General features: G+C 40.2%; 1 protein-coding gene across 4 annotated transcripts in view; it reads right to left on the minus strand.

Annotated features, from left to right (window-relative positions):
* Nucleotides 1-25,768, minus strand: part of ANO4 (anoctamin 4) — a 393,996-nt gene that overhangs the window by 140,441 nt on the left and 227,787 nt on the right. For all 4 annotated transcript variants that reach the window (XM_053585613.1, XM_053585609.1, XM_053585608.1 and 1 more), the window contains 2 exons: nucleotides 22,345-22,481; nucleotides 18,645-18,803 (listed from right to left, as the gene is read on the minus strand). In XM_053585613.1, coding sequence (XP_053441588.1) covers nucleotides 18,645-18,803; nucleotides 22,345-22,481 — 296 coding nt within the window. The remainder of the gene's footprint in view (nucleotides 1-18,644; nucleotides 18,804-22,344; nucleotides 22,482-25,768) is intronic.

Raw genomic sequence — 25,768 nt, forward strand, 5'->3', positions numbered from 1 at the left:
ATAAGTATTCACAGTTCTGACACAGCCAGTAACCCATGTATCAGCATTCCCTTAGTAAGCCGCAGTGATTAACAGCCATGAAATAAACATGACCCAGAAGGGAAAGAAGAATTGGGTGTCTGCTGCCAGGAAGAAGCAATTTAACTTTAGAAATGCTTTCTAATGTACTTGGAGAAAGTTGTCACATCCCTCCTAGGTCTGTTATATTTATCTCTTAGTGAATGCTTATCAAGATTAGAGGATGCTATGGTGCCTGCAGCAAAATAGTCTAGCAAGTGTTTTTACCTAAAGGTCGTGAAAAAACTGTCAACAAATGAGGCTTGTATGATTTTTGATAACAGAGAAGTATAACTGATTGTGTCTCAACTCGTGTCACTTACCCATTAGTATAATGTTGATGTAACTCCTCTTGCCTGCTTTACTGGGATTATTTAAACCTAGGGGACTCAGGATCAAGTCTAAAGATCTCCTAGTACTTGAGGATCAAACAGGAAAGGAGGGTGAGCAATGGGGACAGGGAAGAGACCAAAGGAATAGGAAGAAATCCAGGAAAGCAGGAGAGGTCTCCAGAGCCAAGAGAATGTTTTTAAGGAGATAATGATCCACTGTCTCCTTAGCAGGAAAGCTGCTGGTAAGGCCGGTAAGATAATAGAGATGGTGTTACTGCTGGATTTGTTCAGAGGCAGTTTCTGTGGAATGAAGAAGAAGAAAGACCAGACTAAGCAGTGGAAGAGAGGGGCACATGAGGAGATGGAGACAGGACAAGTCTTGAAATACTGGATGAGTATTTCAAGATTTTATTTTCTGTGACGAGTAGAAGAGAAATGGAGTGGTCGTTAGAAGAGAGCACGGGGGTCAGTCAAGGCATTTTTCTCCTTAGGATATGAGTTCCAGGAGCACGTTTGCAATGACTGAGTAGACAGGAAAATCTGATGATGCAGGAGAGAGAGGGGACAGTTACAGGAGCAAAATCCTTGAGAAGGTGAAATGAGAGAAGATTCAGCAAATAATAGGAGACTTCCCAGGACAGTGCAGACACCTCCTGCACAGTAACAGGAGGGAAGGCGGACAGGGTGGGGACCATCCTGGAAGATCTGTCGGATTGCTTTTCTTTTCTCTCCAGGTGTAGGCAAGGTGAGCCGCACGGCCTGTGTGTGTGGTGGTGGTGGGGAGTGGCGATGCAGATGAAGGAGGTGAGAGACTAGAGGACTGGGAGAGACAACAGTGTGAAGTGACAGTGTGCTAACCCCACACCTAACCCGGGCTGCTGTCACATGTCACCTTCAGTAAGTTCCCTACAAACACCCTATTTAGAATGACTTCCCCTAACTCCCAGCACTACTAAACCTGTACTTTGTTCTATCTTTTCCTCTGCCACACCGTTTATCACCTTCTGACATACGCTGTTTACTTTTTTTTTTTTTTATTGTTGGGGATTCATTGAGGGTACAATAAGCCAGGTTACACTGATTGCAATTGTTAGGTAAAGTCCTTCTTGCAATCATGTCTTGCCCCCATAAAGTGTGACACACACCAAGGCCCCACCCCCCTCCCTCCGTCCCTCTTTCTGCTCCCCCCCCATAACCTTAACTGTCATTAATTGTCCTCATATCAAAATTGAGTACATAGGATTCATGCTTCTCCATTCTTGTGATGCTTTACTAAGAATAATGTCTTCCACGTCCATCCAGGTTAATATGAAGGATGTAAAGTCTCCATTTTTTTTAATGGCTGAATAGTATTCCATGGTATACATATACCACACATATGCTGTTTACTTATTTAATGTTTCTACTGTTCAGTGCCTCCCGGACTAGAATGTGAGCTTTACACAGATGGGGGCTCTTTGATTTATTCACTGACGTATCCCAAGAGACTCTTGGAAATGATAAATAAATTCATCAAAGTCTCAGTTTACAATATCATTGTACACAAATCAGTAGTACTTCTATATACCCATAACAGCCAAACTCAGAGTCAGATCAAAGACTCAGTATCATTCATAATAGCCACAAAGAAAATAAAATACCTAGGAATTTACTTAACCAGGGTGACAGATCTGTATCAGAAGAACTACCCAACACCAGGGAAAGAACTCACAGATGACACTAATAAATGGAAAAACATATTGTGCTCTTGGATTGGTAGAATCAACATTGTTAAAAGGTCCACACTACTCGAAGTGATTTACAGATTCAAGGCAAACACCATCGAAATACCAATCTCATATTTCATGTACCTAAAATAAATAAATAAATAAAACAAAAATTCTATGCTTTGTTTGGAACCAGAAAAGAGCCTGAAAAGCCAAAGCAATCCTAACCAAAAAGAACAAATCTAGAGGTATCGCATTATGAAATTTCAAACTACAAGGCTACAGTAATCAAAACAGCATGGTCGTGGTACAAAAATAGAGAGACAGATCAACAGAACAGAACAGAGAACTTGGATATAAAACTATCTCCCTACAATCAGCTGACCTTTTCAAAGCAGACAACAATATATGCTGGGGAAAAGAAGGCCTATTCAATAAATGGTGCTGGGAAAATCAGATAGCCACAGGCAAAAGAACGAAACAGGACCCTTATTTCTCACCACTTACAACAATTAATTCAAGATAGATAAAAAGCTTTAAATGTAAGACAAGGAACCATAAGAATTCCAGAAGAAAAAAATGTAAGGAACACTCTTCTAGATATTGGTGACTAATTTATGACTAAAACTCCAATGGCAATCACAGCAACAACAAAAATAAATAAATGGGACTTGATTAAATTAAAATTCTGCCCAGCTAAGGAGATAATCAACAAGGTGACTAGATAATCTGCAGAAGGGGAGAAAATATTCACCAACTATATATCTTGATAAAGGGCTAATATTCAGAATCTGAAAAGAACTCAAATCAGCAAGAAAAAAAGAACCCCATTAAAAAGTGGGCATAAAATATGAAAAAAAGTTTTTCAAAAGATGATAGACACATGGGCAACAAACATATGGGAAAATGCTCAACGTCACTAACCATCAAGGAAATGCAAATTAAAACCACAGTGAGATATCACCTTGGCTCTGTTAGAATGGCCATTATTAAAAAGTCCCAAAGCAAAAGATGCTGATATGGATGCAGAGAGAAGGGAATGCTTTCCTACTCCCGGTGGGGCTGCAAATCAGCAAGACCCTTATGGAAAACAGTATGGTGTTTTCTCAAAGAACTAGAAGTAGACCTACCATTTGATCTAGCAATCCCACTACTGGGCATGTACTCAAAGGAAAAATAAGTTACTTTGTCAGAAAGATATCTGCCCTTGAATGCTTATTGCAGTATGATTTGCAATTGCAAAGATGTGGAATTAAAGTGTCCATCAATTCATGAAGGTCTTAGCAAAATGTGGTATATATGTATATATGATGGAGTACTATTCAGCCATGAAAAGGATGCATTTATGCTGTCTGCAGCAATTTGGAAGGAATGGGAGACCACCACCCTCAAAAAAGTTTCTCAAGAATGGAAAAACAAATGCCACATGTACTCTCTAATAAATTGGAACTGACCTACAGGCACAAGTGTGCAGGGGAAGTAAAAGTCACTGGAAATCAAGCAGTGGGGAAGGGAGGCGGGGAAGAGCAAAAACTCACCTAGTGGGTACAATGAACACTCCGGGTGGTGGACACATTTATAGCCCTGACTCAAGCTATGTGCCAAAAACATTTGTACCCCTTGATATTTTGAAATTAAAAAAAAAAAATAACTGGAACAGTTATTGTGACTAACAGTTTCAATGTTAATTGGTGCCTGGCTTTATATCACAACAATCATTCACTTTTGTTAAACTAGACTTTTATATGCATGTGAAAAAAATAAATGCATGGTATTAGGTTAGAGCATTTCTTAAAAAAAGACAAAAACACGTATCTCCAGCTAGCTCTGTCAGTAACGTCTCATAGAACAGTTATATCTAACATGAATCATAGTCATGGGAAATTGCTAAGTGAGCATAAACGATGTGAAAGTCAGGATGAAGTGATGAGCCACGCAATGTGCTGGGCACAGGGAGGACACCTGGGCAGCCCCGAGTGGTTCTGGGGCCACTGAGAAGCAGAGATGTCAGAGGAGCCCTGACAGTCCCACTCAGCAGCTCACTATGCCTGTGATCACGTGGTTCCCCAATGCCCTTCCACTTTCCAGTAAATACCTACTCATTCTTTAAGACCTGGGTCGCTTCCTCCAGGCTCCCTGAAACCTCTCTGTAGAATATAAAAGTCCCTGAGCATATTCAAACTGAATCCCAATCATCTTTCATGTCTACCTCACGTATCACTAGTCCATGAGCCCCCCACGTACACTGAGCATCATGTGGCAGGTTATGGCTTCCGAAGATGGCTCTGACATTATCTCTCATCCCCTACACATTATCTAGCACCTCGCAACTCTTCAGCAGGAGGTGGAATCTACGTCCCATCTCTTTGATCCTACCTTTCCTTGTGGAGTACAGAAAAAGAAATGCTTTGAGGGCTAGGTCATAAAAACACACTTCTACCTTGTTCTCTTGGAATCCAGCCGCCATGTCTTGAGGAAGCCCAAGCAGCCTGTGCAGAGGCCCACAGACCACAGCCATGGCTGAGCACTCAGCTGACAGTGAGCACCAACTTTCCAGCTATGTGGGTCAGCCATCTTGATAGGGCTCCTCCAGGCCTGGGCACTGCCAGTGCAGCTGATGCACCATGGAGCAGAGAGAAGCTGTCTCTGCTGAGCTCTGCTCAAATTTGACAGCAAAATAAACGACTATTGTTTTAAGCCACAGTTTTGAAGTTGTTATGTGACAACAGACAACTAGAACAAAACATATTCATTTTTGATTCTCCAGTGCTTGGCATAGTGCCTGAAAATAGCAGACAACACATGAGGATTGATACTCTCAACACTGCAGTGGCCGGAAGTGGTGGAGGGAAGCTTATTTTTTTTATTCCTTTATTGGTAGTTACGGAAGAGGGGTTTTCAGCTTGTCTTTCCTTTATTCTTTCCCCATCCCTGCATCACACACACAGGGATGTTTCCTCACATAGGCTTGTGACTACTGCTGACTCTACAATTAAAGATTGGGTCTTCATGAATTCGGCTCTGCATTGAACAAAGATAGCCGCCCAATGTTAGCATTAGAATGCAGATGTGGGTGTCTGGGAGGAGAGAAACTCTGACTGTGGGCAATTTACCCAGCCATGCCCATGTGAAAAACCAGAAATAGCCACTCCTCTGTCATCTCAAAGGCAGGTATCAGAGTTCCTGTCTTCTGACTATAAAAGCATTCGCGTATCACAGAGATGGGGCTGGCATAACCTTAAGTGAAGGGACAGGTGAGAGTCAAACCTTTTAGGAGGAGGGCTGGTGGTCTCACTGTACTTTTTATTATTAGCCTGGCATCACTATTATCTGATTTGATTTGATTTTTTTCTGAAACAGGACCTCCCTCTGTTGCCCGGACTAGAGGGCAGCAGTGGCATCATAGCTTACTATAGCTTCCAACTCCAGGGCTCAGTGGCCCTCCTGCCTCAAACTCCCTAGTACCTGGGACTGTAAGTGTGCACCACTTACACCATGCCCAGCTAAATTTTTTATTTTTTGTACAGATGGGGTCTTGCTATTACCTAAACTAGTGTCAAACTCCTGGGCTTGAGCCATCCTCCCACATAAACCTCCCAAAGTGCTAGGATTACAGGGAGAAGCCACATCCCATCCTCGGCCACCTCCTTATGAGGCCTTCTCTGCATTGCTGAGAAGCTGGGAGTACATTTCCCAGAAATACTTCCTCTGTGGGTTCTGGTTTAACATCTATGATGAGATGAAGCTTTTCTTCCCCCAGGCAGGTAGCTAGAGACAGTTGTATAGGCAGATGTGAAGCAAGTTTTTGAGATTATCTGTTCTGTAGACAGACATTCCTGGATCTGCGGTGGCTCCTGCACCACTCCTGAGACCCACCGCCATGATGCTTCAGGCTGGAGCTGGCCTCCCTGACCTTCACCCCAGCCTTGTCAGTAGTGTTGTGAGCCTCTGGACTGCACACCTCATTCCTGGAAGACTAAGAGTGGCTGTCTAGTTTTCCTGTACATCCCTGACTAAAAGAGGGACTGAGCAATTATAAGCAGTGGGGAAGAATTTTCAAGAAGAAACTGGGTTCATGGGTAGAAAAATGTGAAGGGGTAGCACCCAGGATAAGAGCTCAATGGGTGAATGGCAAAGGACAAGTGAGGGAAGGTCTACAACCAAGTCCGGCCTCTCAGAGGTCCACACAAGGCTCATGTGCCCTGCGAGAGTTCATTTAGATTCAAACACCACAGTTTTCCCCTGCTCCTGGCAAATCCAGCCAGTTCTCCCCCCTATAGTACTGTTCCCTGATTAAACTGTCCACTCATTCTTTCTACACCCATCCCAGCCTATGTAAGGAGAAACACAATTCAAAGGTAACCAACAATAGAACTCTGAACTGCTTTAGAGTTGGGCTTAGAAATCAAATCCAATTTCTCTCTGGGCTTAGTTCACCCATTATCATAGAGACTTTTCTTGAATACCCAAAATGTAACAATGACTCCCATTAGTATTCCTGCATATTTCTCCAGAGCAGTCATCATATCACACATATTTATATAATGCCTCTCTTCCCTCAATCATAGTAGACATGCATTAGATATTTCATGAATGGATGAATGACTCCCCCTACAAAGGAAGTCATCAGATACTACTGACTGCTCTTCATATAGGCCTAAGACACAGTAGGAATTACTTGAACTTTGGCTCCTGCCTCAACAGGAGCCAAATGATATCTCAATTATACCTCAATTATGGTATAATATATATTAGGTTTGATTAATAATATTCAGCTCATGATTTATATTTTTCAAATTTTTCACTTGTAGGGATTATAAGCAGATCAGGATGGATCTACAGTTCTGTGTGGACTGCTTCAAACATTTGAAACTCTCCATGTCATTACTGAATAGTGTCTTATTTGTAATATATAATCTGTATAATTTTCAGCAAGTTAACATGTAGTAAAAACAACAGGCACAAAAAAGCAAAAATAACACCATAAAGAAAGGACTTTAGATTATTTCTTATATATAACAATACAAAGCCTAAATTTGGTACACCATGATGACAAGGCAAATTCTGCTCTACAGCAGCAAAGTTCAGTTTAGACCACTGAGAAGATCTTTTAGATTAATTAAGTTTCTTCTGGTGGGATGATAATAGTTCGTAATAACACTTCAATTCTACATCTGTGTCTTGGACAATGAATAATTTTTTTCCTTAAGTTTTTCTGTCTCAAGTGAAGGAATATGCATCAATCATAGGACATGTGTATTGATTTAGAATAATCCTTTGAGTAAATCAGAGCAAGGTAACGCTACACTGGTCATCTTGACCTGATGACAGAGATGTTTTGATTAAACTTTGTCTTCCTAAATAAGTAAAAGTAGTTGAGGTGATAACGAGGCTTTTAGATCTTTAAACTAGTCTTAGAAATTCGGGTAAGACCAAAAGGGTGGGGGAGGGAGAAAGGGAAGGAGAGAAAAAGCAAATGAGAAACTATCTCCCCACAACTATCACCAATTTGATAAAACTGGCTTAAAAAGATGAACCAGCAAGAAGAGGTCCTGATTCTACTGACTGATCTGAGGCAGTAGCAGGTGGACTGAGCCCTGATGATGAGGTGGGACTTGCCATGGGCATCTCTTACCACCCACCAGCTCCTTTCAGCTTTCCCGAGACCTAGGACCCTCAGTCCAAGAGACGACAGAGTTAAAAGCCTGAGATTAGGAAACAGGACCACCAGTGGTTGAAACCACTAACATTTTTATCAATACCAATAACAACCATGTATTGAAGCACTTGATATGTGCCAGACTCTTTTCTAAGCATATTTAGAGTAAGAAAAAGCCTCCTTTATTACTCTAGCATACTCCTTTCTAAGAAATTTATTAATTCATTTTATCCTCATAATGGCCCATGAGATAGAAATTATCTGCCATTCACTAAACAAAGAAACAGAGGCACAGAGAGATTAGAAACCTTGCCCAGGGGTGGCTCCTGTGGCTCAGTGGGTAGGGTGCCGGCCTCATATACCAAGGGCGGTGGGTTCAAACCCCAGCCCTGGCCAAATTGCAACAAAAAAATAGCCGGGTGTCGTGGCAGGTGCCTGTAGTCCCAGCTACTTGGGAGGCTGAGGCAAGAGAATCGCCTAAACCCAGGAGTTGGAGATTGCTGTGAGCTGTGATGCCATGGCACTCTACCGAGGGTGATAAAGTGAAACTCTGTCTCTAAAAAAAAAAAAAAAGAAACCTTGCCCAGTTATTTACGTAGTAAGTGATGCAGTCGTTTTTTAAAATTTCAGATCGCTATATTGTTAGGTTACATTGTTTTCATTTCTAAGGTAAATTTCAAGTTGTAGTTGAGCCCTTGACCCAGGGAGCGCAGGGAACGCCCTCACGCTGTGCACATTAGGTAAGATTCCCCTCCCTCCACTTATGTCCCCTCTCCTTCCTCCACCCTCCCCCTCACTAGACTATACCTGTGTTTTTTTTTCATGTGGGCTTGTAGTTGTTTATATATTGGTTTCATATTAGAATTGAGAACATTGGATACTTGTTTTTTCCATTCTTCTAATACTTTACTAAGAACAATGTATTTCAACTCCATCCAGGTAAACACAAAAGATGTAAAGTCTCCATTTTTTTTTCTTATGGCTGAATAGTACTCCATAGTACACATATACCAATTTGTTAATCCACTCATGGGCTGATGGGCATATGGGGTGTTTGCACATCTTGGCAATTGGGAATTGAGCTCTGCAACACGAGGGGCCAGTCTTAAAGTATCCTGTTCTTCCTCTCAAATGCCTCTCTTCCTATTCAAGAGTCTGATGTTAAGAGTGCTTAAGGTTGGTCCATGTAGATGAAATAATGAAATAGCCTCCTTTATTACTCTAGCTACCTCATGGACACTGTAACATGGACACTATATACTGTTGGATTGAGGATCTAACACAGGGATCCTCAACCAAGGACGCTCTTCCTGACCTCCACCAATGGAATGTGTGACAATGATCGGAGACATTGTTGGCCATCATAACTTGGAGAAAGTCCTATTGCTTTCTAGTGGGTAGAGACTGGGGATGCTGCCAAACACCCTATCATTGCGCAGACAGTCCCCTCCAACAAAGAATCATCTCACCGAAAACATTAATAGTGCTAATATTGAGAAAGCCTGGAGCTGGGACTGCTGCAGACACAGCTGCAGAAATCAGCCATTCACAGTCTTCTGTAGCAAACTCAAGATTCCATAACATAAGCACCAGCAGAAGGCTTTGGGATGTAAAAATCAGCCAGACACAGTCTCTGCCCTCAAAGTGATTACACCAGCCACATGGAATCTTTAAGATGCAATATCCTAAGGAAACTTGGCAAATCCGAAGAGAATAATGCTGGTGTGTACCTGTTCTCTCTTTCCCTACTCTGCCCAAGGACACCAATGAGCTCCCTGATGGTGGGGATCTCAGAGTGGGCTGAATACTGCAGACTGGGCAGTGTCTCTACTACTAACTCAACAGCAATGAGGATGGTGTCCAGCCCAGAAGCTGAGCTGCCATAAGTATTAGAGAATAACTTTTCTTTTTTCTTAGTCAAACTGGAGTAGCACTTGTCTCCCTCCCCCTCCACAGACCTAAGCCAGTGGCTGAAGGGCACGGGGACCCTTGCCTTAAAGGAGGCCCAGCTCCACGGAGCACCGTTTGCTCCAGAGCATCCCCGCTGGATCCGGCTGCAGCTAGTCTCCTGTTGAGGCTGCATTCTTGGTTCAGCCTTTCTCATCAGGTTCTTTCACTCCCATTTCTCCTGAAACCACCCAATCAATGAACAACTTGATTAAGAATTCTCATCTCCAGCCAGCTCTTGTTCCACTTAGGAAATCCCGTCTCAGATACCAGTTAACGAAAAGCCCCTCGAGTGTGGACCCACATTGGTAACGTTTGAAAGATGCTCGAGGAATCTTTCTAAGGCTTTGGGATTCAGAGGAAAACTGTTTTCTTCATTCTTTGACTATGACTGTCCTTAATTCTCCTTTCTCCTCTCATCAACTTTAGACTCTTGGTAATATTTGTGACATATACGAAAGTAGAGATTGCTTTTCCCTTCACTGTGACAAAAGGGACCTGTTTGCTGTCTGTGGAGAACGTATCTTGCTCCGTAACCCTGTATCTTGCTCTTGCTCTGTAAACCTGTCTTTGACTTCTGCAATAAACTAGTTTCATGCTTGAAAAAATAAATAAATAAAGTGGAGATTATGAAGTGGAGGAAAGTCTGAGCTTCTTCTTTTGAGACCAGAAACCACTAAAGGACTGAAACTTGGGTATGATGGTTATTCCAACTCCCTTACACTGTAGACACTTGTTACTGTGTTTTTAACCATGAAAGAAAGGAGGAAGCGCCAGCTCTTCCCTCCTCATATCCTTAGAACTCTGATCCCGAGAGCTTCTACAGCAAAGCTGGATGTGTTTGCAGAACATAAACGGGAATGAAAAATAGAAAGAGTAGTTTGGGCAGGAAGCTTCTGGGGCCAGAGAGCAATGTGCATGAGGTTAGCACTTTAAATAGGAGAATCTTTGTAGAATTTTCCCTTGAATGGGGGTAAAGAAAGATTAAGATTGACAAAAGTATAGTTTTTTATTTATTCCGAGTTGATCTATAATATCATTCCCTGATGAATCCAAAAGCAAATCTTCTTGAATCAGATAGATGTCTGAACCTTGACCAGGCTAAAGTCATTATCTAACATATTCTGAGTTCTTCCAAGATCATTAAAGATAACTATTCATCTCATTAGTACATATAAAGTAATAATATGTGCTTAGTTGATATTGCTATTCTTAATGGTTACATTTTCAAGGATTTCTAAACTGCATTATAAAAAATGTTCTAAAGTTTGCCTTGAAAACTATCTTAAAAGTGTTAATGCACTGTATAACACGCTGTATTTAGTTAGCTGTTATAATTGTAATGATAATAGTAAAATTATCATAATATAAAATAGTAAATTCTCACTATGTGAGAAGTGCAGAGGTAAACATGATATAAATGATCTCATTTAATTATAATAATCCAAGAGACAGATACCATTATTAGCCTCATTTTGCAGATAATCTATCTTTCCCAAGAGCACACAGCTTGTAATGGTAGAACCAGATAAGCAGCTCAAAATGTCTGAGCCCAGACTTTTAATCACCATATTAATTATCTCTTGCTACAAAACGAATTACCATCACATAGTGGCTCACAGCTACATACATTAATTATCTCACACTTTCTGCAGGTCAGAAGTCAGGCATAGCTGAGCTGGAAGCTCTGCTTTAGGGTCTCACTGTGATGTAGCTGCATTATAGCTGTTGGCCAGGGCTGCAGTCTCATCAGAGGCTCAACTGAGGAAAATGCTGCCTCCAAGATTTCTCAGTTGTTGGCAGAATTCATCTTCTTGCGGTTGTAGGACTGTGATTCCTGTTTGTTGTTGGCTATCAGCTCCTACAGGCCCCTACACCACATGGTAGCTTGTTTCTTCAAAGCCAGCAAGGGAGGATCTCTTTAACTCCATTCTGCTGAGATGGGGTCTTCTGTACCATAACATAATTACAGGAGTGAATTCCCATTTCATCTGCCAATATCTATTATGGCAAACACCATATTCTATAGGTTGAATATAAGCTACAGGTCTCACCTGAACTAAGTGGGGAGGGAATCATATAAAGGAGTAAAAAGGAAACAGGCATCATAGACCACATGGGTCTGTCCATTATGAGGACCAGCCATGTAACAGACTGCCATCATTCTTGTGCCACCTTTATAATTTTCAACAAAGTTGTAATATCATCTACTTTTTTATTATTTATTTAGAGATAGAGTCTCAGTTTGATGCCCTTGGTAGAGTGCCATGGTGTCATCGCTCACAGCAACCTCATGCTCCTGGGTTCGAGCGACCTTCTTGCCTTAGCTTCCTAGGCAGCTCGAACTATAAGTTTCTGCTCCAATGCCTGTTTTAAAGACGGGGTCTTACTCTTGCTCAGGCTAGTCTGGAACTCCCAAGTTCAAACAATCCACCCACTTCGGCCTCCCAGAGTGCTGGGATGACAGACATGAGCACTATGCCCAGCAGCTACAGTATTTTAATTTCATGTATTTCTTTCCAATCCACTTTTAAAAATAATTATTTCTTTTCCAAAAATCTTTTACATCAGTCGTAAGCAGTATATTAATATTATTTGACAGAAATAGCAGGTAACTGAATACTCTGATGAAAGCTAAATAATATTATGAAATAAACATTAAAGTAAAAATAAATGAGAAAAAAAGATTTATACTACTATATATTCACATATATAGGTTTGCTTAATCCTCACAACAATTCATGGTAAATGACATCATCTTCATTATTAAAAGTAGAAACTGAGATCCAGAAAAGTATGGTAAATTGCCTAAGACCACTCAACTTACGAGTGGTTGTACAAAGATTCAAATCCACAGCTACTGGACGCCAAAGTGTGTAAGTCTACACACTACACTACTACAGTCTGGGCAGAACTCAACATCATTATTTACTCCCATATTCCTAGTTCCTTTGCCTTTTCCTTCCCCATAACTCTCCTTGTGCTCTCAGCCTATCTTATAAGATCTTTAAATGTATCTATATTTCCCTTTAGATAATAGGAACCAAGACAACCTTGAGTGCATATACGTGTTGACTGTAGTTATATTGAACAATATTAGAGATGAGTAAAAACAAAAATAAACTCTTTCAACAAATTGAATGGTTTTGTACATTTCAGTTTTTAAAGCATACTATATTTTATCTTTGAGGGGGCAATGCAATTGGGTAGGACTGAGGGGATGGGATCTTGGGCACAAAGTGAAGGGTTGGCCTTCAGCTGGGAGCAGACAGGACATCCTCGGCTCTGGCAGAAGGTAGTGTCCGTGGGTGCAGATGCAGGTGGGTGGGTCAATGCAACAGGTGAAACTGTGATCATTCTCTTCCTTATTACTTCAAGGACATGGCTCTAAAAATTCTTCCTTCATTCTTCCCCAACATCAATTTTCCCTCTTAAATGGATAATTTTCAGAGCATGAATACATGCCGTTATTTCTCCCATTTTAAATAAGAAGAACTCTTTCTTGACATGACTTCATAGCCCAGTCATCACTCCACTTCTCTCCTTTCCTCTGTAGTGAAACCTCTTGAAAGAGTAATTCATGGTGGCACCTGTAGCTCAAACGGCTAAGGCCCAGCCACATACACCAGGGCTGGCAGGTTCGAATCTGGCCTGGGCCTGCCAAACAAGGACAACCACAACCAAAAAATAGCCTGGCGTTGTGGCGGAAGCCTGTAGTCCCAGCTACTTGGGAGGTTGAGGCAAGAAAATGTTTAAGCCCAGGAGTTTGAGGTTGCTGTGAGCTGTGATGCCATAGCACTCTACTCAGGGCTATAGCTTAAGGCTCTGTCTCAAAAAAAAAAAAAAAAAAAAAAAGAGCTATTCATATCTGTTGTTTCTATATTTTCTCCTCCCATTCTTACTGGGATACATTTTAATGATGGTTTTATTTCCATGTCTCCACTGAAGCTTCTTTTGCTCAGCTCACCCAAACTCCGTTGATTAACTTTCCCCCTTGATCTTACCCTGTTAGCGGCATTTGGGAGTATCACTCCTTCCCTCTTTAAACATCTGTGCTTCCAACGACCACACCCTCTAGATTTTCCTTCTGGCTCCTTAGTGGCTCCTTCTTCATCTCTTATGCTGGTTCCTCTTTAACCTCCAAATTTGTTAATGCTAGTGTGCACCATGGCTCAATCCATGGACTCTTCTCTCTCCTGTTCGCAGTTACTCCTTTAGAGATCCCACCCAAATGTATACCTGCAGCCTGCATCTCTTCCTGAAGTCCAGACTCTTCTACCCAACATCTCCGCTGGGATACCTCAAACTTAGGCTCATTCTTCTCTGTAGCCCCGTAAATGGCAACTCTGTTCTTCCAACTGCTTAGATAAATACCAGGTGGCAGACGAATAACCTCTGACTCTTTTCTCTTCCACTGCTTGCTCATTTTGTCTGTACTCCCATCAGCTTTACTTTCTACCCCTCTCAATATTTTCTCTGCTTGTCTGAGCTATCACCATCTCGTCCCTTGATTCTCACAACAATTTTATAGCATAAACTCTAGTCTCCCTGCTTCTGCTCTTGCCATCTCTCCTCCTGCCACAGTCAAATCTTTCCATAATCAGACTGACATTAATAAACACACACTATGTCTCATTATACCCCTCCAGTGGCTTTCCATGTCATTCAGAGAAAAGCTGAAGTTCCCTAGTGACCACTGAGGCCTGATGTTATCTGATTTCCTTTGCCTTCTTGGTGCAATTTCTCACTATTCTCCACCTCGCTCAGCTAACTCCAGTCATACTGGCCTCCTCACTGTTTCATAAATACGCTAGGAATGTTCCTGTCTCAGGCCTTTGCACCTGCCGTTCTTGTTCTGTGGAAGAGAGACCTACCTGTGCCAACTCTTATATAATTACAAGCCCTGTCCAACATTTCCTAATTTACTTTTTCTTTCTTGGCATTTACCGATATGTATTTTATTTATTTATTTGGTCTTAAGTTTTAACAAGGCAGGGATGTTTGTCTGCTTCATTTGTTGCTCCTGAGTTCCTAGTGCTTAAAGTAATGCCTGGCATAGAGTGGGTATATTCAGCAATATTTGCTGAATGAATTAATCCTGATTAAGTTGGTATGATTTATCTAATTATGGCTTTTATGTAACAGCTGTAATGATAGGGATCCTTCCCCATGTTCCACAAGATTCTTAAGGGGGACAGTGCTTCATTAACACAACTCCCTCACACATTCCAAATAATTCACAAGTAATCCACGATTTGATTAGTTTTGCAATGATTTCAAAATAGGTACCAAAGGATCAATAATGGACACAGAATTAAAAATTCAAAAAAATCAAAAATAGAAAATTCATCAATAAATATGAGTTTACCTTTAAGATGGGAATTACTTTATGCAGATAGATACTAAGAAGCAAATCACTTGGACTTGACACTTTATTTGGTAACTTTGCTATGAATTGCTTTCTCTGGGCTAATACGAAAGCTGAATTGCAGAATATTAAACACCCAGGGTACCAAAGCAAGCACTTACCTTCTGACTACCCAGGCCAAGGCAGAGGTTTTAAGCGCAATTAAACTTGAACATGTCCTTCTATTTATCAAGAATTAAGGATTCTCCTAGTCATGTTTCTCGAAATTCAATGTTAAAAGAATATAACAATGTTAGGCTACACTACAGAGCCTACTTTTATCTATTTGGAAGCATAAATCTCTGCCTGTGAAACATGTTTCTTACAATTGCTGGACATCGTTAACAGAAGGCTAATGAAGAAGATACTAATAATTTATAAAGTGTACTCAGTGCCAATCATTTCAGATGCACAAGAGTTGGCAGTGAGCTCTCAAGGGTTTTCTTTTTCCTCTTCTACCTTGAACTAAGTTCTTTCTTTCATGTTCTATAAAAGGTTGAAAAACTGAAAGCTGAAATAGCCATTAAAATTGTTATCTTTCTGCTATAGCTGTTCATAAAAGATTGATCTAAATAAGAGTGCTTCCAGTGGGCTCCAATAACCCAAAGTAGATACAGGTCAGTTTATTATTCAACCAAGGGACAAGTATTTTAATTATCTGCAGCAGGGAAAAATTAATCTGTTTCTATTCTTTTATTACCCTCCAAGCAGAGAACCTGCAAAGGCCCCTTTTCTTGCTGAGCAGGCTGAAAATGTGGGGACACAGAGCAGAGCTGGGAGGCTGAGTTAGAGCCAGATGGCCATTTACACAAAGGCAGGGCAAGACGAGCCAGGTAGCAGGAAAGGCTCGGGAGGAAGCTTCCAGTAAGAGGAAGACCTAGCAGTTGGTAGAGCGCAGAGCAGCGATTTTCATCTGGTGTGCCGCGAAAGGATCTTAGGCACGTCGCAAAAATGTTTACAGATCATTAAATATTTTTGAAAGCAGTTCAAAGCACAGGAAGTATATTCTTTCTTTTTACTCTTTTCTTTTGATCAACATAATTTAAGTGTGTCGTGGAAGTTTAACTATGGCTTCAAGTGTGCTGGGAGATGAAAAAAGGTTAAAAAATGCTAGTACATTTTTTCATGTGTTTGTTAGCCATTCGTCTGTCATCTTTAGAGAAAGTTCTATTCATGTCTCTTGCCCGTTGATATATGGGATTGTTGGCTTTTTTCATGTGGATTAATTTGAGTTCTCTATAGATCCTAGTTATCAAGCTTTTGTCTGACTGAAAATATGCAAATATCCTTTCCCATTGTGTAGGTTGTCTCTTTGCTTTGGTTATTGTCTCCTTAGCTGTACAGAAGCTTTTCAGTTTAATGAAGTCCCATTTGTTTATTTTTGTTGTTGTTGCAATTGCCATGGCAGTCTTCTTCATGAAGTCTTTCCCCAGGCCAATATCTTCCAGTGTTTTTCCTGTGCTTTCTATGAGGATTTTTATTGTTTCATGACTTAAATTTAAGTCCTTTATCCATCTTGAATCAATTTTTGTGAGTGGGGAAAGGTGTGGGTCCAGTTTCAGTCTTTTACATGTAGACATCCAGTTCTCCCATCTCTATATATTAGAGAAATGCAAATCAAAACAACCCTGAGATATCATCTAACCCCAGTGAGAATGGCCCACATCACAAAATCTCAAAACTGCAGATGCTGGTGTGGATGTGGAGAGAAGGGAACACTTTTACACTGCTGGTGGGACTGCAAACTAATACAACCTTTCTGGAAGGAAGTATGGAGAAACCTCAAAGCATTCAAGCTAGACCTCCCATTTGATCCTGCAATCCCATTACTGGGCATCTACCCAGAAGGAAAAAAATCCTTTTATCATAAGGACACTTGTACTAGACTGTTTATTGCATCTCAATTTACAATCGCCAAAATGTGGAAACAGCCTAAATGCCCACCAACCCAGGAATGGATTAACAAGCTGTGGTATATGTATACCATGGAATACTATTCAGCCATTAAAAAAATGGAGACTTTACATCCTTCGTATTAACCTGGATGGAAGTGGAAGACATTATTCTTAGTAAAGTATCACAAGAATGGAGAAGCATGAATCCTATGTACTCAATTTTGATATGAGGACAATTAATGACAATTAAGGTTATGGGGGGGAAGCAGAAAGAGGGACGGAGGCAGGGGGGTGGGGCCTTGGTGTGTATCACACTTTATGGGGGCAAGACATGATTGCAAGAGGGACTTTACCTAACAATTGCAATCAGTGTAACCTGGCTTATTGTACCCTCAATGAATCCCCAACAATAAAAAAAAAAACAAACAAAAAAAACCGCTAGTATAGAGGATTGTGGGGAAAAGGAGAAATACTGAAGCTGCTCCCCAGAAGATAACTTTTTCTTTGAGACAGAGTCCCTCTTGATTGCCCTGGCTAGAGTGCCGTGGCATCATAGCTCACAGCAGCCTCAAACTCCTGGGCTCAAGTGATCCTCTTGCCTTAGCCTCCCCAGTAGCTGGGACTACAGGCACCTGCCATAACTCCCAGCTAGTTTTTCTATTTTAAGTAGAGATGGGGTCTTGCTCCTGCTCAGGCTGGTCTGGAATGCCTTAGCTCAAGCAATCCCCCCAATGTTGGTCTCCCAAAGTGCTTGGATTACAGGTATCAGTCACCACTCCTGGCCTCAGAAAAGAACTTTGGGGGGCTTGTAGGGGAGGGAAGAGATGCTTAGGTAAGTTTTTATGAAGTTTTGCTACTTGTTGACATCCTTTTGTCCAAATGCTATTTTTTCCAGTACACATTAAATAAACACCTAATTATTAAAAAATTTTGAAAAATATAACAAACAGAATTATTTTATATATTAAATCAAGCAATCAGTTTATCTACCACACCATGGTCAAGATGGCACAGGCAGCTCAACTGTACTAAGGGCAGGATAACCCTCCCCAGCTCCTGCTCAAATCCTGGTAAACACAGTGTATGAATCATGTTTTAAGATGCACAGATAGGAGATTTGCCATAGCTTTAGTAATGTGTGTTATTGGGAAAAGCATTAAGCTCTTTGAATTTTACCTAACATATCATGAAATGACATTAAAACAATCTACACAGAAGAAGTTCTAGGAATGGAGAGAACTTATGAAGCTCACATTATAAATCTTTCATTAATTGAACAAAGCTATCTAGTTTTAATGGAAATCAGAATTTTGACAATGTCGGAATGAACCAGAGGAAGGATTTTTCATTATTTCATATCATGTGGCCATTCAGACCTTTTATTTCTCCACATAATTTTGTTTTTCATGGAATAATTTGGCATCAAATTATCTCAAAGGCAAATTGTGCTCTGAAAGCCTAATTGCTGGAACATTCCCCAAACCCTGAAGCTTGTCAAACTCTGACTAAATGAAATGTTCAGTTAACATTATGACTAATTGCTTAATTTTTTTAGTACCTCTTAATATGAATAGATGGAGAGGCAATACAAAAAATAAGCAATTAGTCATAATGCTTTTCTCATCCAAAAAATCTATTTACCTCTTTCTCCATTTGCAATCCTTCTGCTCTAATATTTCTTTCAAATACTTCTCTCTTTTCGGTCTGGGAGTTGGATTTCCTGTACACAAGAATGTAGTCAATTCGACACTTTCCATCTCTAAAGTAAAGTCCATTTGATCTGTGTCTTTCTGGCACGTTCTGCGGACAAAGAGAAAGGGACCAGTTTAAGCCACTCATCAAGTCGAAGTTCACATGAGTAATGTTAAAGAACAACTGAGACTAAGTACCTGTTTCCTTTGAGTTTCATTAAAATCACATTTTTACTAATGAAAGATGTCAAAATAAGAGGAAATAAAGTCAAAATTGGAAGAACCATTGAGTTAAATGGAAAAAATTTAGATTTTTTTCCTAAAAATACCAAGTGATGCTAAGAAAGTGAAATAACTGAGAATTCTTATGTTTCTTACAGGTCAGTGTTAAAATTGATATATTGTCACTCAAGAAAACATACTGTCATTATCTTGTGAAAGAGAACCCTTCCATTCCATATAATCCTCAAGAAATTCTTTTTTTTCGTGCTAAGTATTTTGTTTATATATCTTTTTATTAAATCATAGCTGTGTATATTAATGCGATCATGGGGCACCATACACCGGTTTTATAGACCGTTTGACACATTTTCATCACACTGGTTAACATAGCCTTCCTGGCATTTTCTTAGTTATTGTGTTAAGACATAAGAAATTCTTGATAAGGCAACTAGGAGACAGACATATATGGAATAGTCATAACAGTATTGTTTATAAAAGAAAAATTCAAAAAGTGGGCATTGGTGTAAATATCCACAGATGGGCAATATATACATAAATTAATTGTAGAAAGGTCATTCCATAGAATATGATATAGTGAAAATGAATAAACTATACCTGTATTTAACATTAAGAATGAATCTTAAAAACAACATTGACAGAAAAAAGGCCAATCACAGAAGATTTCATACTCCATGGTACTATTTTGTGATAGAGCACAAAATCTAAAAACAAATTGTTAAGACTACATATACATGTTGTAAAATTAAAAACACGAAAGTTCAGAAAGAGGGAACTGATGGTAGGGCAGAGAGTTATGGGACTACAAAAGTAACTTCAGTGGTTTTAAAGATGCACTAGTTAGGCTTGGTGCCTGTAGTCAGTGGTTAGGCTGCCGGCCACATACACTGAGGCTGGCGAGTTCGAACCTGACCCGGGCCTGCTAAACAACAGTGAGAACTGCAACAAAAAAATAGCTGGGTGTTGTGAAGGGCACCTGTAGTCCCAGCTACTTGGGAGGCTGAGGCAAGAGAATCGCTTAAGCCCAAGCGTTTGAGGTTGCTGTGAGCTGTGATGCCAAGGCACTCAACTCAAAAAAAAAAAAAAAAAACATTAGTTCAATGTTTCTCAAATGTACTTTGTTACTTTTGTATACGTGCATATTCAAAATATTTCAGGCAAAACTTCTGCAAAACAATTGTTTGTCATTTCTATTTGAATACACTCTATATTCTATTTAAATATTAATTTTCCAGTCCATTAAAAAACAATTGGAGTTAGTAACCTACAATTAGCTTGTCACCTTAATTTGAAAAACGGCATTCTATCAATGAATCCCCAACAATAAAAAAGAAAAACAAAAAAAAGAAAAAAAGAAAAACGGCATTCTAGTTCCTAAGTTGGACGGAGGTTCAAGATGCTCATTATGATGCCTCATAACTTACATAGAAGTTACAAATATTATTTTGCAGTAATCAAATATTACATTTATTAAAAAATAAAGAAAAAAAGGAGCAGGTTCAATTTTCATCCAGGCTCCTTGGGATTATTTAATAATGTACAACAATGAAAGAAATAAATCATCAAGTATGGGATGGTTGGGCTGGAGCCAAGATTCTCTGGCTAAGAGATTTCAAAATTGTGTCTGTTAACCCAACCCAAAGGAAACGGGGGAATCTATCTTTTTTTCTAGGCCATAGAATACATCAGTTTACAAAGGCGGCAAACACAACAGACCTCTAAGGCCATTGCTAGATACCACGTTCCTGCCCAAATGCTACCTCATTTAAAAGGAAAATCTCAGCCAGGAGGAATGCAGTGCCCACGTGCCAGGCCCGGGTGCAGATGTTTCCAGTGAATGACCAATCCTCACTGACTATTTCTTCACTTTCACAGTGAGAGGCACCCAGGAGTCTACCCAGATAAACACTTTGTTAACAATTATTCGTCAACAAGAAGATAGTCCTGTGGACATGGCACATCGCACCTGCCTTCAACCACAGGACTTCAAGTTCGTGAGTACAAAAACCTGGTGGGAACGGTATCTTGCTCTTTGCAAATATTATCTTTGGTTTAATTTTTGGTAAAATATCTACTAGAATGGGCATATGATAAATAATATAAAAATAAAAAATAAACTCGTATACATGATTAAAAAAACAAAAACAAAACAAAACAGGAATTTAGCCAACACAGCAGGAGGGTTGTCCCCAACCAGAACCAAAGCCCCAATCTTTCTGAGACTGTTTCCTCATCTGTAAATTAAAGGCAAGAGATAAGTTGCTTTTGAAGTCCCTTTCAAAGGCCCCGTATTATGTCACATTACAGTGTTTAAAGTATTTGTGTGAAAAGTTGATGACAGAATGAGTTTTTTCCTTTAAAAAAACATAGCTGCTTATAGCATTTGTGGGAAGAAGTCTGTGAAGCTTGGTAAAAGTAAATAATTCTCTCAATTCAACAGTTATCTGGCTCTGGGATAGCAACATCTTTAGGAATATGCAATAAATAAGTTACTCTGATTCTGTGTATCTATTAGCCCCAATGCATGTACAAAGGAGATAGTAAACCCCACTGGGACACAGCCCTAGCCATGGGGAATGCCTCCAACAAAATACGTCTTTGTCCAGAACGGCATATGAACAGATGGGTCTATTTATAATTGCAATGACGTTTCCAGATTACAGAGACAAATGGCAACTCAGAGAGGCTTCAGACCACACCATCTACCAAATGCTGGGGCATTTCATACCACTCTTCCTCTGTGTGCTGGGGGATTGACATAAGAAAGTCCATCCTGTGAAGTTCATGTTTTATTCATTAGTGAGACCCAGAATGCAGGTGATCTTAAAATGGTGGGAGGCTTTTAAGAATCTTCCTTTGTATAAATGAAATGTTTTTAAATATAAGAAGGTCGCACAATCCATTGAATATTTGTTTATTTTCTATTCATTTGTTTATTTATTTTTCTGAGACAGGGTCTCACTATGTCGCCCTTGGTAGAGTGCCGTTGCATCACAGCTTACAGCAACTTCAAACTCTTGGGCTTAAGTGGTTCTCTTGCATCAGCCTCTCAAGTAACTAGACTACAGGCACCTGCCACAATGTCTGGCTATTTTTTGGTTGCAGTTAGCACTGCTGTTTAGCAGGCCAGGGCTGGGCTTGAACCCACAAGCCTTGGTGTATGTGACTGGCGCCCTACTCACTGAGCTTATGGGAATTGAGCCCCATTGAATATTTATTTTGAGCATAGGTAGACTTAGGATCCCCAATAATGTTCTAGACCAATGAGGGATATCAAAAGAATATAAGACCTATCCCTTGTTTTCTAGAAGCCTACAATGAAATTATGACTTGAAACAGTGCACTAAAAGATGTTTCGGAGGTCCCCACTTGGATCAAGAATTGTATGTTTTTAAGAAATACACTCTTACCTCCCCCCCGGCTTCCAATCTGCTGGCATCATCTGAAGTACTAGTCAGGTTCCCAGGGTGAAGGAGAGAATCGTCATCTTTGCAAGGACTATTGACAGCTTCTAATTCATCAAAGAGAATATTGACGTCCTTGGCCACTAGAATCAAAGTAAATACATTACAAGCGGAGTTAAGGATCTGGGATCTTGACGGTGACACTAAAAGAGAAGACATGTCCCTTTGTCTTCACATTTCCTCATTGTTTCAACAACCGTGAGTGACAGGTATATTATTTCCTAAGCGAAAGGATGTCTGGTGTAAAACATGTTTGACCAAACGCTGCATTCATGAAGCAAGATTAAGGGAAATGAGAAGTAAAGAATCCTCATAATATGGTTATGCCTTCCATGTTGACAGGTGTGTGTCTGTTTAGCTTTTCTTCATGTTTAGTCTAAAGCACTTTCATTTATGAAGTTCTAAGAACTCACTTTCTCAGTTGGAGATGACCTTTACTTTTTAATTTCTATTTATTTTTTCACTTAAGTGTTCTACATCTTGTTAAGTAAATCCACAAATATGCCTCTTGCTTTGTTTAGTCAGAATTGTGGTTGTTTCCCTCCTCTTTTTCTTCGCTAAGGCTGAAAAGTTAAAACCTAATGCTATAATAAAGCAGGCAGTGAGGTTTTCCAGCTTGCCTTCCTCCTCATATGAAGAACTGAAATAATGAAGTGATTCTGTGTACCTATTACCTAGGTATATACAAAAGAGGTAGTAAACTCCACTGAGATACAACCTAAGCTCATTCAAAAGATTGTTTATATTAACAACATGTCAGTATACAAAGTGCTGTATATCAGGGTTTCAGGTACACTGCAGAGGGCTTGACAGCACACCAGAGAGAAAAATCCAGCATCAGTGAAGGAGGAAAGATATATCACCAGGTGTGGGCAACCTACTTGAATTATGGGCCAACATTGCGGTTCTCTTTTTCTTTTGATACTTTAAAAATGGCTGAGTATTTATAAAATGTCAAAAGCCACACGAAATAATTCATGGGATATTGGGTTCTTCTTCCCTAAGCACAAGACAAGGTATTCATTCTTTCATTCAAAAACATCTTAGAGATGTGCACACTGTTATCAGGAGCAAAGCTTGTGATGACTTCCCCCAGGGGAATATAAGTGATCTGGCTTCCTGACATTGTGGTGGTAATGAAAAAAAAACAAATGAACTGTATATTGGAGAAAATACTATAAAGAAATGAGCAGAGTTTGGATATATACAGAATAGAGATGATGTACTTTGATGGGGTGACCAGGTTCTAAAGCTGTATCTAAGCATTGAGTTTAGGCCATTCATTTAACGTTTCTAGTTTTTCATCTGTAAAATAGATATGGAAATCACATTAGCATTTACTGCTTACTGTGATAGGGTGAATTATGAACAACCCAAAGTGGTGGTCCAATCTCTGGAACCTGTAAACATGTCACTTTACATCACCAAAGGGATTTTGGAGATGTAGTCAAGCCAAGGATCTTAAAATGAGGATTTTGTCCTGAAGTACACAGTGAGGCCAGAGGTAATTAAAAGGGTCTTTATGAGTGCAGGGTAGGAGGTAAGAATCAGAGAGAGATTGGAAGATATCATGTGGCTGCTGGCTTTGAAGATGTAGGATGGGGCCATGAGCCAAGAAATGCAGGTGGCCTTCAGAAGAGAAAAGCAGACGCTCTCCTCAAGGCTCCAAAAAGAACACAAGCTGGATGACACCTTGATTTTAGGACTTCCAACATCCAAAACTATAAAACAATACATTAGTGGGAAGCCACTAAGTTTGTTACAGCAACAGAAGGAAACTAATACATTTGCTATAGGTTTATATACTGTAAAGCTACAGAGAAAAAAAAAATCACAGTTGTTTCATACAACCAAGGGTTAGGAGCACCTACTCTGTGCCAGCTACTATACTAGGGGTTCAAAGAGACAAACTAACACTTTCTGAGGAAGGGCAATACATCTAGGGTTTTGGGAGGTAACACAATCAAAGACAACTTACCCAACGACTCTATGTAAAAAAGATCCTCCCTCCCGTAATAATTCTCCTCCTCTCATGGTTCAGCACCTAACAATCTGTTGTTTTCTTGCTTGTCTCTTTGTTTGTTAGACACAGTCATTAGGAGTTCCATAAGGTGGGTACCTTGTCTGACCTGACTGGTGCTCAGAGTAACCTTCAACACATATAGGCAGAACAACAGCCTTAAGCTGGTCCCAGTCTAGTGATCTCTGAGAGTCCCCTTCCTCTGACATTCTATGGCCCTTGGACTTTGCGTATATGTTTTTACTAACATGATTCTTATTCACAAACCAAGACTCTACAGTTTCAAGTAGACAGTAATTAGATTTTCAATTAACTAGAGATTAAACCAAATTTCAAGTAGATGTTGATTAGATTTGATCGGCAAGATTAAAAAAATCATTTAAAAAAGTCAAAAGACCTTCTCATTATTCCCCACTCTTCCACTTACCCACAGGAGCTTGCAATTCTGTTTCCTCGCTGGTGAGAAAGGGATAGAAAATCTCTCTGAGGGTGGCCAAGATCAGACGAGATAATGTATGCATTAGCAGAATGGCTGACATGGCAGACCCACAAGATGCATTTTTATATCAATTCCAGAACTTTGGTACTTTAAAGTTAGCATTTTAACCTTACCAGCCAGAAGGCAGGAGAGCCATCTACAAGTTGGAATAGTTATTATAGTTTGGGATGGGGACTGAGATACCGGGGTACGGTAACAAGAACACTGATTGAGTCTAGGGGTTGGCTCACAACCCGGGAGGAACTCTTGAATATCTACAAATACACGTAAATATCCATCAACTCAGGGCAACTGCGCCTGTGCTTTTGCGAAGGATAGCATAGAAAATACCAGCTCATCTTTAGCCAGTATTACTTTCTGGCACTGGCACAATCAGTCCAACCAAGCCCTCTACGTTTGTGGTTCACAACTAGGACCAGTTTTGTCTCCCCGGTGGCTTTGGAATTGGCATCGTTTAGAGACATTTTCATCATCTTTACTGGGGCAAGGGGAGCAAGCGCCAGTGGATTCAGTGAGCAGAGGTTGAGGATACTGCTACATACCCTACGATGTGTGGGCAAAGAGTTATCCAGCTGAAATATCAATAGTGTCAAGTTTGGGAAACCCTACTTGGTGTTAAAGGCCCAAAGATTTGATTCTAGGAGCAGCTACCTTTGAAAAAGGAAAAGAGGGGTGGCGCCTGTGGCTCAAGGAGTAGGGCGCCGGTCCCATATGCCGGAGGTGGCGGGTTCAAACCCAGCCCCGGCCAAAAACCAAAAAAAAAAAAAAAAGAAAAAGGAAAAGAGTCCTTCACTTTCTCTATTGCTGTACATCAGAATCACTGTCTAGAAGTCACAGAGCTGCTGTCAGCT

This window comes from Nycticebus coucang, chromosome 3 (genome assembly GCF_027406575.1).
Source record: "Nycticebus coucang isolate mNycCou1 chromosome 3, mNycCou1.pri, whole genome shotgun sequence".
NCBI lineage: Eukaryota > Metazoa > Chordata > Mammalia > Primates > Lorisidae > Nycticebus > Nycticebus coucang.